At 39.8% G+C, this 16,480-nt stretch overlaps 2 protein-coding genes across 3 annotated transcripts in view; one reads left to right on the forward strand and one right to left on the reverse strand.

The window, feature by feature from the left end:
• Nucleotides 1–16,480, forward strand: part of apc2 (APC regulator of WNT signaling pathway 2) — a 39,707-nt gene that overhangs the window by 7,982 nt on the left and 15,245 nt on the right. Inside the window, exons 1-7 of one of the 2 annotated variants that reach the window (XM_024278325.2) lie at nt 1,382–1,504; nt 7,152–7,313; nt 8,974–9,064; nt 9,757–10,123; nt 10,228–10,336; nt 10,625–10,738; nt 10,971–11,045. In XM_024278325.2, the coding sequence (XP_024134093.1) occupies nt 1,499–1,504; nt 7,152–7,313; nt 8,974–9,064; nt 9,757–10,123; nt 10,228–10,336; nt 10,625–10,738; nt 10,971–11,045 (924 nt within the window). In that variant the 5' untranslated portion in view covers nt 1,382–1,498. Of the gene's footprint in view, nt 1–1,381; nt 1,505–7,151; nt 7,314–8,973; nt 9,065–9,756; nt 10,124–10,227; nt 10,337–10,624; nt 10,739–10,970; nt 11,046–16,480 lie in introns of those variants that run through there. The other variant, XM_024278326.2, reaches the window with a different exon arrangement.
• On the reverse strand, nt 11,143–16,480 carry LOC112150229 (E3 ubiquitin-protein ligase TRIM69; the record flags this gene model as incomplete). The annotated part of the gene is given in 5 exon segments (XM_024278329.2): nt 11,143–11,901; nt 12,073–12,110; nt 12,212–12,320; nt 13,552–14,257; nt 16,043–16,480. Coding segments are annotated over 4 exon segments (1,335 nt in total). The 3' UTR covers nt 11,143–11,341.

A 16,480-nucleotide genomic window follows, 5' to 3' on the forward strand; every position in this document is an offset into this window, starting at 1 on the left:
AACCCATCAGGAGCCACAAAGTCTTAGCTCACCCTTTAGAGAAAGAAAACACTGATTTGTATTTAAGATATTGTTCCTATTTATGATGCATATAAATAAACTATTGTTTTTTAGCATAAAAAGATAAATGAAAATAGCATTTTTTTCAAAATATAAAATAGTTTATATTGTTTGACAAAGTTTCTTATGACTTCTTTTCAAAATAAAAGACTTCCTGTGTCACATATCTCAATGCAGGATATATAGGATAATATAATGAGTAAAAAACAGTTTATTTCTGAGTTTGTGGTGCACTTCTGCCAGAAATGCATGACTCTAGCAAATCAAAATGAAACCAGAGCTAATTTAATAACACTGTATTATTTGACTGTTAAGTGGGCACCTAAAATACTTCAATTTGTTAAAAAATAGAAAATCTGCCTAAAAACCCTTGAACATGAATTCTGTATGTGCTTACTGATCTTGGATTGATTTTCTGTGGTACATCGCAATCAAAAATCTGTCAAAATGTTTTAGCTCGACTTTGTTAAACTACAAATCGCTCTATATATTGTTGGAACATCGCAGAGTGATATTTTATGTTCTTCAACTGTTTGTGAGTGGATACAAAGAAGTTTGAATTTACTTTTTCCCTTTACCACTTATTTTTTACTTTAGTTCTTGTTTGAAATTAGAAACTTTATTTTTTTTAATCAGAGAGCCACAATGGAGGGTTAAGATAGCCACATGTGGCTTAGGTTGCAGATCCGTGCTCTGAAGTGTACTTGGTCTGTATAGGTCTGTGATCTTGGATGTACTCTACTTACACCCAACAATAGCCGGGACAGGCTCCGGTGACCCCAAAGAGGATATAGTAAAATTAAAGAAAAAAAATGAATGTCTTCTCATGGTTGGTCCCAGTCCCAATTTATCCACTGTTCATCTTTATATAGTCAGCATGTATTTTTTTGTGCCATAAATATTTATATTCATTTGAAAGTCTTAAACTTGTGGAAAATGTTGATATTTTTTAAAGTCCAAGTAAAACAAATGTCTCCTTATGATCAATTTATTACTTTTTCAGACGAATTAACTGATTTTCCAGCCTTCTCACATACAAGACAGAGGCTATTTCAGTGGTTTACCATGTTTCAGGGTAAATACATATATAAATAGAAGCAGAGGTGAAAGGATAAAAAAACTTTATTCTAATTATCTTTTAGTTGTGACCCACTTCACACATTAGTCCTCATGTTTTATGGACAAAGAGCGTCGATCACTATTCCTGCTTGCTCCACCCCCTCATTCCTCCCATCCTCCATCTGTACATTCCCTTGAAACTGTCTGGTTACCGTGGCAACTACATCCGTAAGGCAAGAAGACAGAAGAAGAGAAGGATGAAAAGGGAGGGTGGGAAAATGGCGTCAATCTGCACTCTTCCAGCATATTTGTGAATCTACTCCTTCTATCCGCGTCGCTCTGGTTTACTCTTCATGCTTCTGCTTTGGAGTGAAAGAGGATGGAGGTAATTTGTGAAAGGCGATGGCTGCTGGTGCTTTTGGATTTTTATTCAGCTGATGGAATTCAGGGATTTTGGAATTAATCAATAACCAGAGTTTAAATGTTGAGTAAGTAGGATTTTTACTCATTTGAAGATGCTAAAGATGGGATCCTTGAATCTAAAATTCCTTTCCAATGGATTCTGCATGTGGATGGGTGGAAGTTTTTTGCCGAGCAGCTTCAGCATGAGTGATGCTTCTGTCATGTCAGCAGATTTCTTCTCTTTCCATTGTCTTGACTTTCCCTCTGTAAAAAATAGTTTTCTTCAAGATTTATTTAATTCACCGGCCTTTTTCTTCACATTTTTCTTCTCTTATTTTTGTCACCTCTTCATGATCCTGCGGACTACGGACTGCCAGTTTTCCTCCCGACCTTCAGTTGTGCGGCTCTGAGAAGGTCATGTTGGTGGACTTGTGTGTTTTCCTCAATGCTCCAAAGCCTTTAATGTTACAGTTTTTCCTAAAAGGAGGGATTGTTTCCCACTTTAGCTTTAAGCTAATTTTTTTCTGAATTCAGTTTGCATCAAATTGATTTAAAAAATTCAGATTTACACAGTTGTTTCCAAACCTTTGTCTTCAAATCTAGGTCACGTGTGTCTTTTCTACTAAAGTTGCATCTCGGCTTGTTTGTGTGCTCCGTCGGGTTTATGGCGGTGCACGTTTCTCCTCTTTGCAGCAACTGCAGGAGCAGTCTGTGTGCGTGAACAACGCTTCTGAGAGAGATGGAGCAGAAAGAGCCATCCCTTGATGTAAATGTGTCAGCAGGAGGCGGGGAGATGGGGGGCTTGTTGCTACGGCAACAGGGAAAGTCAATATGTCCAAGGTCTTTGATGGGAAAATTAAAGGCACACACATACACATACACATACACATGCACACACCAGCTGGGGTCTGCAGTGACTTCAAACAAATTTGAACTGCTTTTATTTGTGAAGGGCTTTATCTGAGATTTTAAAAGCAACCCAAGAAAAAATAAGCTCAAAGAAAATAGACTTAAAAGATCTTTATTTGCACATCAGAGACAATAAAGTGACAAGTTGCTCACAATTTTATTGTTTATGTGGTACAAAAAAGGGCTAAAAATCGGAGTAGAATCTATCCCCTTCAAATCAAACTTCACTTGTAAAGGACTTTTCTGACCAAAGGAACTCAAAGTCATTCACATAAAAACATATCCCAAATTTTAAAAACAAAAATACCCAAATGAGAGTTTGGTAATGCTAGCATGCTAACATGGTAGCATTAGCATTGCAGGTGAATCTGGAGGATCATTTCCAGGGTCATCACATTTATTTTATATCAGGTTTATTTTACAGCTGCATGAGAGTTAATAGAGTATACTTTTTAGGGGAATGGAAAATTAACCATAATATGTTGTGCTCTTTAATTACTATGAACTTCAATGTACTGCCAGCTGGAAGGGTCAATTGTCCAAACAGTTCCATGAATTTGGGACCCTTTCACCTATGGTGAAGAGAGAGCAAAGCCACAAAGCAAAGCTCTCGACGTACCGGTCTATCTTCGTTCCAATATTCACTTATGGTTATGGGCTCTGGGTCAGAACCTAAAGAACGAGATCCCTACTACAAGCGGCTGAAATGAGCTTCCTCCGGAGGGTGGCTGGGTGCTCCCTGAGATAGAGAAGCTCAATCACCCGGAGAGAGCTGGTATAGCAGCTGCTTTTCCACATTGAGAGAAGTCAGTTGCGGTGGCTCGGGCATTTGGTCTGGATGTCTCCTGAACCCCTCCCTGGAGAGGTGTTCCGGGGATGTCCCACTGGGCGGAGGCCTAGGGAAGACCCAGGACACGCTGGAGAGACTATTATTATGTCCAAATGGATGGATATTTAAACAGAAAATGCTTTATATTATGATTCCTTTATAATCTAGCACATTCATTCTTAGGATTTTAAATGTGTTAATAGTGCCTTATAAATGTTATTTTATTAAAGTGCCCTTAATAAATCCTTACTAGACATTTATGAGACATTTATTAGCACATGTTAATGTTTATCTTCTGCTTTATGAGAGTTAATATGCTTCTCATTAAGACATTTGCCATGAAGCCTTTATTAGACATTTATAATACATCAATAGCATTTGTAGATGTCTTACTTTGTAGATAGATATCTGCTTTGCCGCAGGTCTTTGACAACGCTCAGCTGACTGCGTGAGCTCTGAGTGTTCATCTCAGTGATCATCTCTTTAATGAGTCAATGTGAAAGCTGTGAATTGCTCTTTTGCTGGTTGGAAAATCTGCTGCTTTGATGTCTCTCCACTTTGGATCAACTCTTTTATCTTTAGTTTAGAAAAAAATGATGTTTGATAATGGAATCTTTTTGTATTTGTGCCTCAGGGTGGAGGCTAGTGTCCAGTAAATGGAATTCACAGCACACACAGACACACATGCAGCCAGTACATGAGGATCCCTGCATTGCTGTGTCCTGAGGGAAGAATCCAAACTGCAGTGGAGCTGATATAGAGTCACACTCAGGACTTTATGACCTGCTGCAGCTGCAGCTTGTTTGCAGGGAAAGCCTGGAGTCTGCTGCACCCTTCTGAGCAGTAAAACATAGATTTTTACTATATTCTTTAGTAGGAAATGTTTTACACTTGTACAAGCAGTACAGTTTTGTCCCTATGTGTAGAAAATGTTGCTATGAACTTTTCTGAGAACTCTATACATCAGCATGCATTAAATAATGTTTAAAGCTTTCCTTGTTAGATTGAGTTGCTATTTTTTTTCAACAGTGGATTTTTCTGATGAAGCAGCTGAAGATGCTTTGGGGTTTGATAGCCACCAAACACGGCAACACTGTGTGTTTTGCCTAATATACGGAACATGTCAAATTGAATAAAATGACCCAGTTGAACCTGCCTGAATCCACACGTTTTGACTTTTTAGATCTTGGTTTTATATGATCTAGTTTCAGTAAACTAGTTTGGTTTGGTGCATGAGAACTGGACAGAGTGACTCCTCCCCACTGACGTTCCAAATAGGAAGTACCTGCGGGGTTCATGTAGCCTAAATCCTTGTGAGAAACTAAGTGGGAAGATGAGAGAAGCAAAGGAGTTTAAAAAAAAAAAAAAATGTTAATATATTTATTTACAAAAATGAATAGAATTAATCTGGGCCCATACGAGTTCAACAAATGATAAAGATAAAGATTGTGTCCGAATTGCCCCCCAACCCCTAACCACTAAAAAACTATATAGAGCGGGATTATGTAGTGCCCTGGATTTGAAAGACAATTCGGACATGATGCTCAGTACTTTTGTTTTGTTTTTCTAAACACCAGAAATGACGTCACCAATTTTTAGCAAATAAAGTAAAAAACGAATAAATATGAACATTTCACGATGTTTATTTATGACTCCACTTTGTTCTGATGGTGAAAATGTGGATGATTTATTCAAACATTACATTTAAACACGTTTTTTTTGTTCGAAATTGTTCGACCGCAATGCATTGTGGTCTATATCCGCTTATCTAGAGAGCATCGATGGACGCTAGTTTTTTTGTTAAGACTTCTGGGAAATTTCTGTAACACTCCATTTTGGAATTAGTAGATTGGGACAGCACTAGAAAATGGCGAATGCACCATATAGTGATTAGGGGGGGAATTCTGGCTCAGCCTAAGTGTTTGATGTGTCTCCCTAGCTCTATTTCAAGTGTTAGGGGTGTGGACTTCCAACAAGCTCTCCCCTGATTGGTGAAAGTGGTCACCATAGAGAAATTCACTCAGAGCAAATTGGACCAATCACTGGTTCCTGAAGCCTAAATGCCGGTGTTTGTTTCACGACAAAATGTCAACTAAGTTGACCTCATTTGGTTGGAGATGGAAGTCAGTCATTTTCAATAAGCGATGTCACACTTACTTGGTCCAGTTCTCATTTACAGTCAATGGTTTCTGCTAAGCCTGCTTTTGGCTAACTTTCAATAGGATCCCTGATCTTTTCAAGACATAATCTGACATTTCAAAATTTCAACTTTAGACAGTTTAAACCCAGACTAAGACTTTGAGCTGCACCGTGAACTAACATCCATGTCGGCAGGTATCAGTCGCATCCGACTATACCCTGAGGTTAGACATTGAAAGGTGGACAGGAGCGCTGTTTTTTCCAATCTCTCAGGGTTTTTCTGTACATCAGCTTGGATACTCTGCTTTAGGCTGGAATGCCATCTGCCTCTGTTGCTGCATGTAGCAGTCCAAGTAGCAGCATCTATGTGAAAGTCTTTCATATCTCTTTTCAAAGCATCTTTGCAGCGGCCAATTGGTCTTTTGCCAGCTTTCAACACACTGCAAAATTTTCCTTATATATGTCCTCCATCATCTAACATATTCCACAAGACCATGTTAGAAACACATTATTTTCATCCCAGTGGATCTTTAAATGGCATTAAAACTCATCGCTTGCTGGTTGGTTATTTGTTCAGCCCTGAAGGAAAAGTTTGAAAATGTGTGCCATGTTTTTTAATGACTAATGTCACCTAGAAGTAAAAAAAAACTTTTAACTAGATGTAATAAAGCAGATGGTAAAGAAATTTGAATTTGTGGCAACTATATTCAGATCTGTATTTTGAAGATTGGCACAGCTCATTTGTTGCAGTTCTTTGTGTCTCAGCTGACTAACCTAAAAAATGTTTGAGTTTATTTATTTTGACATGAATCTTAAGCTGTGTGTGTCCGTCCAATATGAAGTCATTTTGTCCTCTGCAGTCTGAGAGTACGTCATCTCCTACCCACAATCCCCAGGGAGGAGGATCAGGAGGGATGCAGAGGGTCAGCCTCTCATTAAAATTCAGCAATGACATTTACTGTACCCACCCCACAGAGGCTGAGCGGAGCAGTAATCTGACAGCAGCAATTTATTTTGAAAGTGAATTAAAGACAGGATGGGATTTTTTTTTCTTTTTGTTGGGGACTTAAACAATCAGGACTGTGTGTTTCTGCAGCGTCTGAGCTCTCATTTCTGCTCTGAAGGTCACTGGCTGAATCACATGAGCAGAAATAGGGGCCAAACTGAGCATGTGCAGATGCAAACGAATGATCTGTCACTTTCAACATTTTATTGATATTTTGCATGCATGTTTCTGTCCTCACTAAAAGACCATAAATTCTGTACAACCTTTTTGTAAAATTTGTTTTTTTTCCCAATTTTTTAATGCTGTTTTTTTCATATATATTCCGTTTTGTGCTCATTTCTTTCTTTATTTTTAAATCTATTTTAGTTAAACTGTTCAAACTAAATGTTTTCAATTTAGACCCTTCTATTTAATCATTATAAAGGGATTAGTCCATCTTTATCACGCTGTTTATCTAAAAAAATATATATGTTTTTTGTCAATATGAGATAGAAAAAGAGACATTTTCTAAAGACTGAACTTCCAGATCAAAACAAAAAAATTTGTGAACGTCTCTAAAACTTACTTAAACTGGATCTTCATATTGTAGCAGCATCAAATAACATAAAAAAGACACCCCTCTGTGCTGGGCTCAATGCAGCAACCTTCCTGCGTCTCTTCGGTTCTGCTTCTGCTGAGTCACTCTGGATTTTTCTGCTTGCGTCACATTCACTGACCCTGCCTCCTCCTGTGTGAATTCTCCTCCAGGAGCTGCTGCGCAGTGAGAAGATGGCCAATGCTGTGGCTTCCTACGACCAGCTGGCCCACCAGGTGGAGGTGCTCCGCAAGGAGAACTCCCACCTGAGGAGGGAGCTGGAGGACAATTCCAACCACCTGTCCAAACTGGAGACGGAGACGTTTGGCATGAAGGTTAGTGTGCAGCTGAACATTGTGGGAGGAAAGTCTTCAAATTTAAAGTTGCAAAAATACTGACGAGTATTCAAGAAAAAATATCTTATTTGCGCTGTCTCAGATTTAATACAAACATTTTTATCATCTAAAGACTTATCTGACGTTTTAACTTTTCTTTAATTTACTATAACTTTCAAATGCTAGAATCTTCTGTTCATCATGTTTACGGTTGAAAAATTACAGTATGTTAAAGATTTTGTGGTTAAGCCTCACCGGTGACGCCTCAGGTGTTAAAGGGTTAACAACAAATTTTACATTCTATCAATACAGCAAGTAGTCTTAAAAAAAAAAATTGTTTAGAAAATTTGCTAAATGTTTTCCCGGCAAAAGTATGAGATCTCATGGAGGCAGCCATTTTGAAATGAGGAGAAAAACGCCTTCTTCTGTCCCTAGTGGAATAATGATGAACTGCATGGCAGAAATATGGACCAAGTGATATATAATGGTTTTTTAAGAAAGGTTTGGGTCATGCTAATGAGATAATGGTCTCAGAAATATGTGAATCAAATATGATACAAAGGGTTTAAGGTTAAAGTGATCACTTCTCCTTTACGTTGTCAAAAATAAACAACACTACAAATATGTTTCAACCGCTCATCACAAGCAATAATTTTACATGGTACAACATTTATCTTTAAATTAATTGTAATATATCGACAAACCTTTCAAAATCAGAACAAGGATCCTCTCATTGGTTGATGCTGTTCTGCTTTCTTGCATCTTTAATGGTCTTTAAGCCACGGATATAAATTATTTTGAGATCTAAGCAGGTTCATTCAGAGTTCTCAAGGCTTATCAGTTCCCGAGAGTGACTGCAGGTCGTAAAGCTCTTCAGTTCATATAAAGTTCGCCTTTCTTTTGCTGAATCACTTAATCCTATACAGGTTTGTGTACAGATAATATAACCAACAGATAAGTGTGATTAGTTTAAAACAGTAAGAGAAACAAAAAAATGGCCTGTTTATGTCTAAAATACAAAACACATCTGAATCATTTAACTTTACCCCTTTACCTATCTATACCCCAGCAGTTTAACCCCATACCATTCATATTATGTATGATATTTTTAATTTCTGAGACCCCTATATCATTAGTGGGATCCAGACTTTCATTAAAAACCCATTGTGTCTAACTTGGGCTATGTCTGAAATCCTTCTCTATTCACTATATAGTGCGTTCGCCATTTTATAGTGCTGTCCGAATCAATCTTTCCAAAATCGAGTGCCCTAGAAATTTAAAAGATAAATAAATAAAACTTTTTGAGGTCAAAGATGAGAGCGTGATCAAAAATCCTATCAGGTGCAGGAATATTAATCTGCATGTGCCCGCGCACGCTTAGACACGTGCAATGATGCTGAGCAGCTGGATTATCTGTCGTAGCTCAGCCGGGTTTAGCATCAAAATCAGGACAAGGACGGACCAGAAACTGAAGACTGACGTGCAGCTGCAGTTCACATCTGCACGGTCAGCACCTGCAAGATGTTTGAGAACCAGGACTGTTTTTGTTATTTTCTTCAAGGAGATCAAATTTCTTTGGTCAATACTTTAGCTTGTTATTTTTAGCAAAGTAATGTCCATCGTTCTTTTTTGCTAAACATTTTGTTTTGCTTGGATGCAGGAGGTTTTGAAGCAGCTGCAGAGTAAGCTGGAGCAGGAAGCAGGAACTCTAGCCTCGTCTGGGAGGAGCGACGTGCTGCATCAACTGAAAGGTTTGACTCTGATTTACTGCCTAATCGAAAGAATTTTGGATCATCTGTAGAGGACTTTGTCCTCATGAGACCTGGACATTGACAGCTGCTACACACAGCAACATTTTGAGTGGGTTCAAGACTCAAGAGACTCTTTCAATTTATATTTTTGCTGAAACATTTGTTGGGTTTTCCAAGAAGATGTGCTTTTGTGAAGTCATATAGCTTAAAGATTTCTGCTTGACAGAACTTCATGTTTGTAATCAAATAAAACCAGTTACTGGCATTTCATTAGAAGCTTGCTGGAACTCCGACTCATTTGCACAGAAAAAAACCATCCCCATCATCCATCCCAATTGGCCACAGCCGGTAGGTCGTCCTCATGACTCCAGTGAAGCAGCCAGTTCAGATCTATTAGTTTATTTGTCCTGGAATCCATTTAACACAGACCTGATTAAAAGCAGCTGGTCTGCTCTGTTTCTGCCACAGTTTACAGGTTTAATGACATTAGTACTTCAATAGAATGAATGCATCACATTTGGTCTTCCAGTCAACTCATGTAATTAAAAAATGGCCTTGATGAAGCGCTTGTTTTGACGTCCTAAACAACTAATTTCATTTCTGCTTTTTAACTTCTGACTCTTGAAGAAAAAACATGTATGGACGCTAGAACTCTTTTTCTTCTAATTATGGTTAATTTCTCCCTTCCTCAGAGCTACACATGGACCTGACCAACTACTATGAACTCAAGCACCAACCTCACAACCTGAGGTTGTTAACTTCTGGTCTCGGGCTGGTGGGGCTCTCAGGGGCGGGGCCTGCTGTAGCTGGAGGTATGGAGCTGGGCAATCACCTGGCTCTGCCTCCATCCTCTACTTCCTCATCCTCTGTGGCAGCAGTTAGCAGGTCCAAGAGTCCACTCAGACCTGCATCACGTCAGAGCATGGCGTCCGCCGGGGAGACGGCCAGCCTCATGCTGCCGCACCACTTCCTGGACGGAGCCCCGCCCAAGACAGCTGTGATCTGTGGAGCAGATGGACGACTGAGCGACCATCACCTGGAGGAGTTGTACAAAGAAAGGTATAGAATAGGGCAAGCAGGGGTTTGATGGTGTTTTTTTTGGATTCTGGTACGGCTATCTGGATCTTCTGAGGAAGTTAAACAGAGAATATTAACATCTGCAGGAACCTCTTGCTGGGGGAGATCGACCGGGAGGAACGAGAACGCTGCTGGTACTTCAGTCAGCTGGAAGCGCTGTCTCAGAAGCTGTCTCAGCTGCCACGCATCGACACGGTGAGCTGCACTGACACTCAACCACACTAAGGTCTGAACTCAGAGGTACATTATTTTTCTGTATACAGGCCTTAGTCTGTGTGCTTGGATTCTGCTTTTATAGTCCCACTCCAGTCATCTTGTGTTCCATCTTTAAAGCATTCCCAGTGGTCTTTCATGATGCAATAGTTGAATGCTTTTACAATAGATCAAAAGATGACTGGAGTGGGACTTTTAAGACATTTTCTGCTGCACCTCTGTGTCCCTGCAGCGTCGATACACTGACCTCTGATCTGTTTGCATTTGCAGTTTTCTCTGCAGATGGACTTGATCCGGCAGCAGCTGGAGTTTGAGGTCCAGCAGATTCGTTCCGTAATGGAGGAGCGATTCGGCAGCAGTGATGACATGGTGCAGAGAACTCAGGTGAGGCTGTCGTAAAAAAAAGGAGGTTTTGGCTGTTGTTGAAGCTACATAATTCTATGCTAACACCAGCCTCAGCAACAGTGAGAACACCATATGCTAAATGTGTTCAAGAATGCTCGTTTAGCGTATACTTGAACAAGTGTCACATGCCTGGTGTGAATGTAGCATGAGAGATGAAACTGAATCTTCTGGAAGAAAAAGCATATCAGAACAACTAGCTCTTGTGTTGCAGATGCGGGTTGCTCGCCTGGAACAGCTAGAAAAGGAGCTGCAGGAGACTCGGGGGAGTCAGGAGAGCCAACTTCAGGTCAGAAAACCATGGGCACACAATATCATATTAACCAAAAGACTGGCAGTTTGTGTTAAAGGCTTTTCTATAAATGAAAGAACACAGAGACAGAAGCATTTTTGTTTTATTTGGTTCCTTAATGATTCTTATAGCTGCAGAAGCATCAGGTTTACTTGGAGACAGAGGTGTCATAAAAAAAGTGACTGTTTGTTTGCATATGATAGAGATAGAATTTGTCAAACTCCCCAACTTTTTTAGGATTGTCTGAGTGGGAACATACGATTTAAAGGGGAAAACAAACCAGAAACTGGTGGTCACTGCAGAAGCCTCTCCCAGTCCATCTCTACCTGACACAATGACACAAAGCCATCAGAGGACCACACCCAGAATCCTGGGTACAGAGGCTCAGTAAAAGTAGAAGTGAAGGTGTGGAGGTGGACCATGTCCTCCTGAGAGACGCTGTAGAAGGATAGGGATCCGGCAGACCAATTGAGGTAAACCCCGACCCTGTGGCTGAAAGGTTCGGGTGCAGAGGACTCGAATCTCTTCTTGTTGTGGCATGGCGTGTAGTTTCCCTCTGAGCACTCCAGACTCCACGACCACTGGTTGTGTCCCAGCAGACAGCCCGTCGTGTCGCCATTTCTGGAGATTTTATTGTAGGCAACGCCAATGTCGGCACCTCCTTTCCAGATCACCTCCCAGTATACCTTGTCCAGCAGCCCCTCCCTGCACAGGACTTGGGGACAATGTTCAAATCGCTCCGGATGCTCCGGGTTGGGGGCGTTTAACCAGACACGAGTCGCCTTCCTGTTTCGCTCAGTCAGGCGGAGCTCTGAATTGGCCGTGTTGGGATCAAGGGTCAAATAGCAGGCAACTGCAAAGAAACAACATCCGCTCATGCTTAATTAAGGCATGCTAATCATAACATTTAAAAGTAGTTGTGAAGTTCTTTAAAGTAAAGTTCTTTGCAGATGACACTCTGGAATTCACCAACAGTTATCAATCATAATAAAATGTAATTTTTAAATATTAAAAGCAGCCTTACAGTTTTTTGGTGACCAAAGGTCCTCTGTTGCCTCTTCCCTGAAAAAACACAACACCTAAACATCAGTTCTACTTCATAGTCTTTACTAACTAATACTGAAAGCATTGTCCATTATCATATTTGAACTGTTTGAACTCACCTCAGGTGATGCTCAGATAAACTTATCAGGCTTAATAAAGTGGTCCTGGGTGGCAGAGACTCCAGAGAAGGACGTTCTACCAGTGGGTCCTCCTCTTTACTCCCTGAAACTACAGACATACTTTTAAGGATCTGATCGGATGTTCTGTAAATCTTTAGCATAGACTTAAAAAGCAAGAAAAAAAGTTTAGAGTCTAGTCCAAATTTTGGATACTTATCTTAGTAAAAAGCAATGCAGAAAAAAAAGGATTTGAGGCTTATTAAAACCACCTAGAAAACAAGAAACATTTGGCCACAATGGACTTATAGCTTTTTTTTATTATTACTTAATGACTGAACTGATTAAGTCCCAAACTTAGTCACCAAACCACAAAACATCAAACTTGACCTAATTTAGCCTTTTTATTACTTTTAGGTTACAATTGCTTAATAAAAGATGCCTTAGTCACATGCACTTGTACGGAGGCTGGCTGAGGGGTTTTGCAATGTCCAGGCCTGTGGAGGGTCGTAGACAGGTGTGGAGGGAGTGCAGGTGTACCCCGCAGCTATCTTGAGGCTTGTGCGGCCACCTTCAGGGACATTATGAAAATGGAACTATATGTGGGAAGTGTATAGTGAAGTATTTTTATGGATATTGTAGATTGCATGCACTTATGACACACTGGTGATGCTGTCATACGGTGCCCTTGCTCTGGGCTCTTGTCATTAATAGGGTAAGAGTACTGGCTCCTTACTGACCGTGCGCAAAGACTGCTGAGTCTGTCGGACACCAGTAGTATTCCCACACAAAATACAGGAGCTGACATTTATCGTTTGAACAGCACTATCGGGCCCCTTGCACTACATTAAGATCTCAGTCTAGGATCTAAAAATTTCATGCAGGCTATCTGCATGCCCCTACTGGCTTGCCAATTTTTTTTTGCCCGCATCCACCCATAAGAGCAGTGTTGACTAAGGCATAAGACAAGACTTGTGAACAAACATTTTTGGGTGTCCCCAACTTTCGGTATTTTGACGTGCTGGCTCTTCCCATTAAATCATGGGTCCCCAACCCTTGGGATGCAGTACCAGACATGGAACCAGTACCAGGTCAGGGTACCGATACCTGGTTAGGCTACTGGGTTAGGGTTAGGGTACCAGAACGGTACCGGTTTGCGGCCTGGAGATTGGGGACCCATTATTTAATGGGAACAGCCAACACATCAAAAAATGACAAGTTGGGGACACCCAAAAAGTCAGTAAGTGACGCCAAGGGACTCCGAACCACATCTATACATGACAAATTAGTTTTGAGAATACATTGATTCCAGGGGAAGCTGCTGCTTCTATTCGATGCCGTACCTGTATTTAAGGTCATCTCACATTGTTGTGTTTGAATCAAACTCCTGACCACCACAGCTTTCTCCTCAGCACAACTGGTGTCCAGGTCGCTGTGCTTTAATTCATTCAACAAGTTTTTCTTGTTAGATCCCTCAGTATTGCTTTTGCTCTGCATACATGAAACATCCCTGGAATCTTTAGTTCGTTCTATTAAGTCTTTAGCGTCCTTTGGTTTTGGGGACTTCTCTAAAAGGTTTTTGTCTCTTCTAAACAAATTTGTTAAAGGGTTCTCCACTCTGGAGGAATCAGCCTTTGATAAGTTGTCCTTATTGTCTCGCTCCTTTGAAAGACCGACTTTAAAAACATTGGAGAGGTCCTCCTTGAGAATAGCCAGTGGGCTGTTTGTTTTCTCCTGGGACTGTCTCACCCTAGAATTTGCATCCTTGTCCTTGAATACTTTCAAAACTCCTTCTTTCAACTGGGTTAGATCCTCTTTGAGTAGACTCAGAGGACTGATGGATCTTTTCTCCGTCTGATTTGGCTTCAGAAAGTCTTTGCCTTTTGGATTTCTTGCGTCCCAGTCCGCTGTTTTCAGCTCCTCGTCACTGTCCTGATGGTTTCCATTTGTCAACTGGTCATGGAAACTCATTTTGTTTGTGGTGTTGTGATGCCTTTGTTCCTGGCAGATTTCATTGAGTTGGTGTCTTCATCACAAAGTACAGGACTCCTGAAAGATCATACAAAAGTGAAAATTAATAGTGGCACATAATTTCAACTTATACAATGACAATTAAATATTTATTAATATTGATTTGTTAAATATTTTATGGGATTGACTGTCTAGTCTTTTATTTCCTACCTGACGGGATTGCAACACCTTACAAATGTTGGTGACAGATTTCCACTTAGCACATACTCACTCCCAACTGGTCTTATATGGACTTATGGTTCGGGTAACTTTTTACGTTTAGGGTGTCCCCAACTTGTCATTTTTTGACATGGTGGCTGTTCTCATTAAATCATGGGTCTCCAACCCTCGAGACGTGGAAAGAGTACTGGGTTAGGGTACTAGTCCGTGTCCCGAGGGTTGGGGACCCCTAATTCGTGTCTTTGGCCAGGTATCAAACAGCCCTCGAATTGGTATGGTTCGCAGCCCGGAGGTTGGGAACTCCTGATTTAAATGGGAGCCAACACATAAAAAAATGACGAGTTAGGGATACACAAAATGTCAAAAAGCGACGCAGTGTATATATGTTTATATATGACAATTTGGGAGTAAGAATGTGTTGACTTAAAATCAAAAGAATCAGTTTTAGGTGACCCACCTCACTGTTTAGAAAAATACTCTTTATTATATTTTTGTTGCCATTAAGCCATTCATTTTTAAAATTTAGCTTACGATATTGAAAAACAAGTGCTATATTCCTATTATATATATATTCCTTTGAAAGGAGCACATATACTTTACTTTCAAAATAAAATAAATTCTATGCCAAATAAGATCCTCCTGCAGTCAATTTACTTGCATTTATACTTTAAGAACTTAGCCTCTAAACAGCAACTACATCTAAAATAAGAAGATGAGCTTTAAACGTATTCTAATTATAAACCACTCTGACAAACTCTGGCATTTTGAAGGAAAGGTAAAGTGCTTTTTGATCTCAAATTATGTCATCAGTGATAAAAAAAAGAACAGTTAAATTGAACTCAGGTAAAACCACCTCCGTTTAAAAATTTCTTGGGAAAAAAATCTAAATAAAATGACAAAATTGTACTAAAAAAAACTATTATTCATTCATTTTTTTGCATTTTTGTTCAAAGCCAAAGAATAAAATTGTATTCAGTCTTTAATTTACATCAAATGTACCAGCACAAGTCAATAATCCTACTGCAAATAAAAGTCTTTGGAAAAGCATAAGAATTTGTTGTATCACAATATATTTTTAATTTTCATTAAAAATAAGGTTGACCTTTTAACTATGAATTCCTTGACTAATCACATGAGGCAGGTGTAATGTTTTGTTGCTTGAGGTGTGTCTGCACTGGAGTGCATTCCTTCTTTAGAATGAAAACGTTCCTGATGCACATTTTTGATAGAGGAAAATTTCCGATCACAGCAGCTGAGCTTTTCCTGGATCCCCAGAAAAAAGTTCTTCCGAGGAATTTTAGTAGCAGACTTTTCGAATGTCAATGGTCCAGTTATTCATTTTTAGACGGTGGCTGATTAGAAATCCCATTCTGATGAGCTGCTCCAGACACCAAACTTTCATATTTAGTGTGTACTTTGCTCAAATTCCTCCTTTGGCTTCTTATAGTGACACAGCATTTTAATTCTGTTTGATCAAAACCACTTGAATTCTGCTCTTTCAAAGCCACAAAATAGTCAAATCTATTTGAACTTTACACAGAAAGAACATGTGTGAAGGTGGATCATAGGCATCTCTGTTCATGTTTAGGCTTGCTAGGAGTTCTTTCAACAGCAGTGAGAGCGTCAGAGGGGTCAGATACTCACCGCTGCTTTTGGTCCGGTGTTCTTCATTGTTCGTTTGGAAGAGTGGTTGAAGAACCATAAGTTAAAAAGTCAGCTAAACAGTCCGCCAAAGGAACATGACATCAGAAGTCTGTGTCTCCCTCTGAAACTCTCTGACTCTCAGTTCAACTTGTTCTTGTCAAACCAGTTTGACTCCATATTTGAGTGTGACAGCAGAGGAAGTACAGGACTGCAGGAGGCAGCACTTCTGGTTTCAGCTTTAAAACCACAAAAAAATCAGTTTTCTGCCAGTTTAAAGCTGCCTTTAGTTTCTAAAGGTTTGGGTGCTAAATCCACACTTGACCGCCAAGAACCTTTCACCCAAATGTCATAAAAAAAAAAGTTTTTCTAATTCTCCTGTAAAACTCGAACGTTTTTTTATTTAAACCTTTTTAGTTCCACCCTCAATAATAGAACATT

Source organism: Oryzias melastigma, linkage group LG4 (genome assembly GCF_002922805.2).
Source record: "Oryzias melastigma strain HK-1 linkage group LG4, ASM292280v2, whole genome shotgun sequence".
Taxonomy (NCBI): domain Eukaryota; kingdom Metazoa; phylum Chordata; class Actinopteri; order Beloniformes; family Adrianichthyidae; genus Oryzias; species Oryzias melastigma.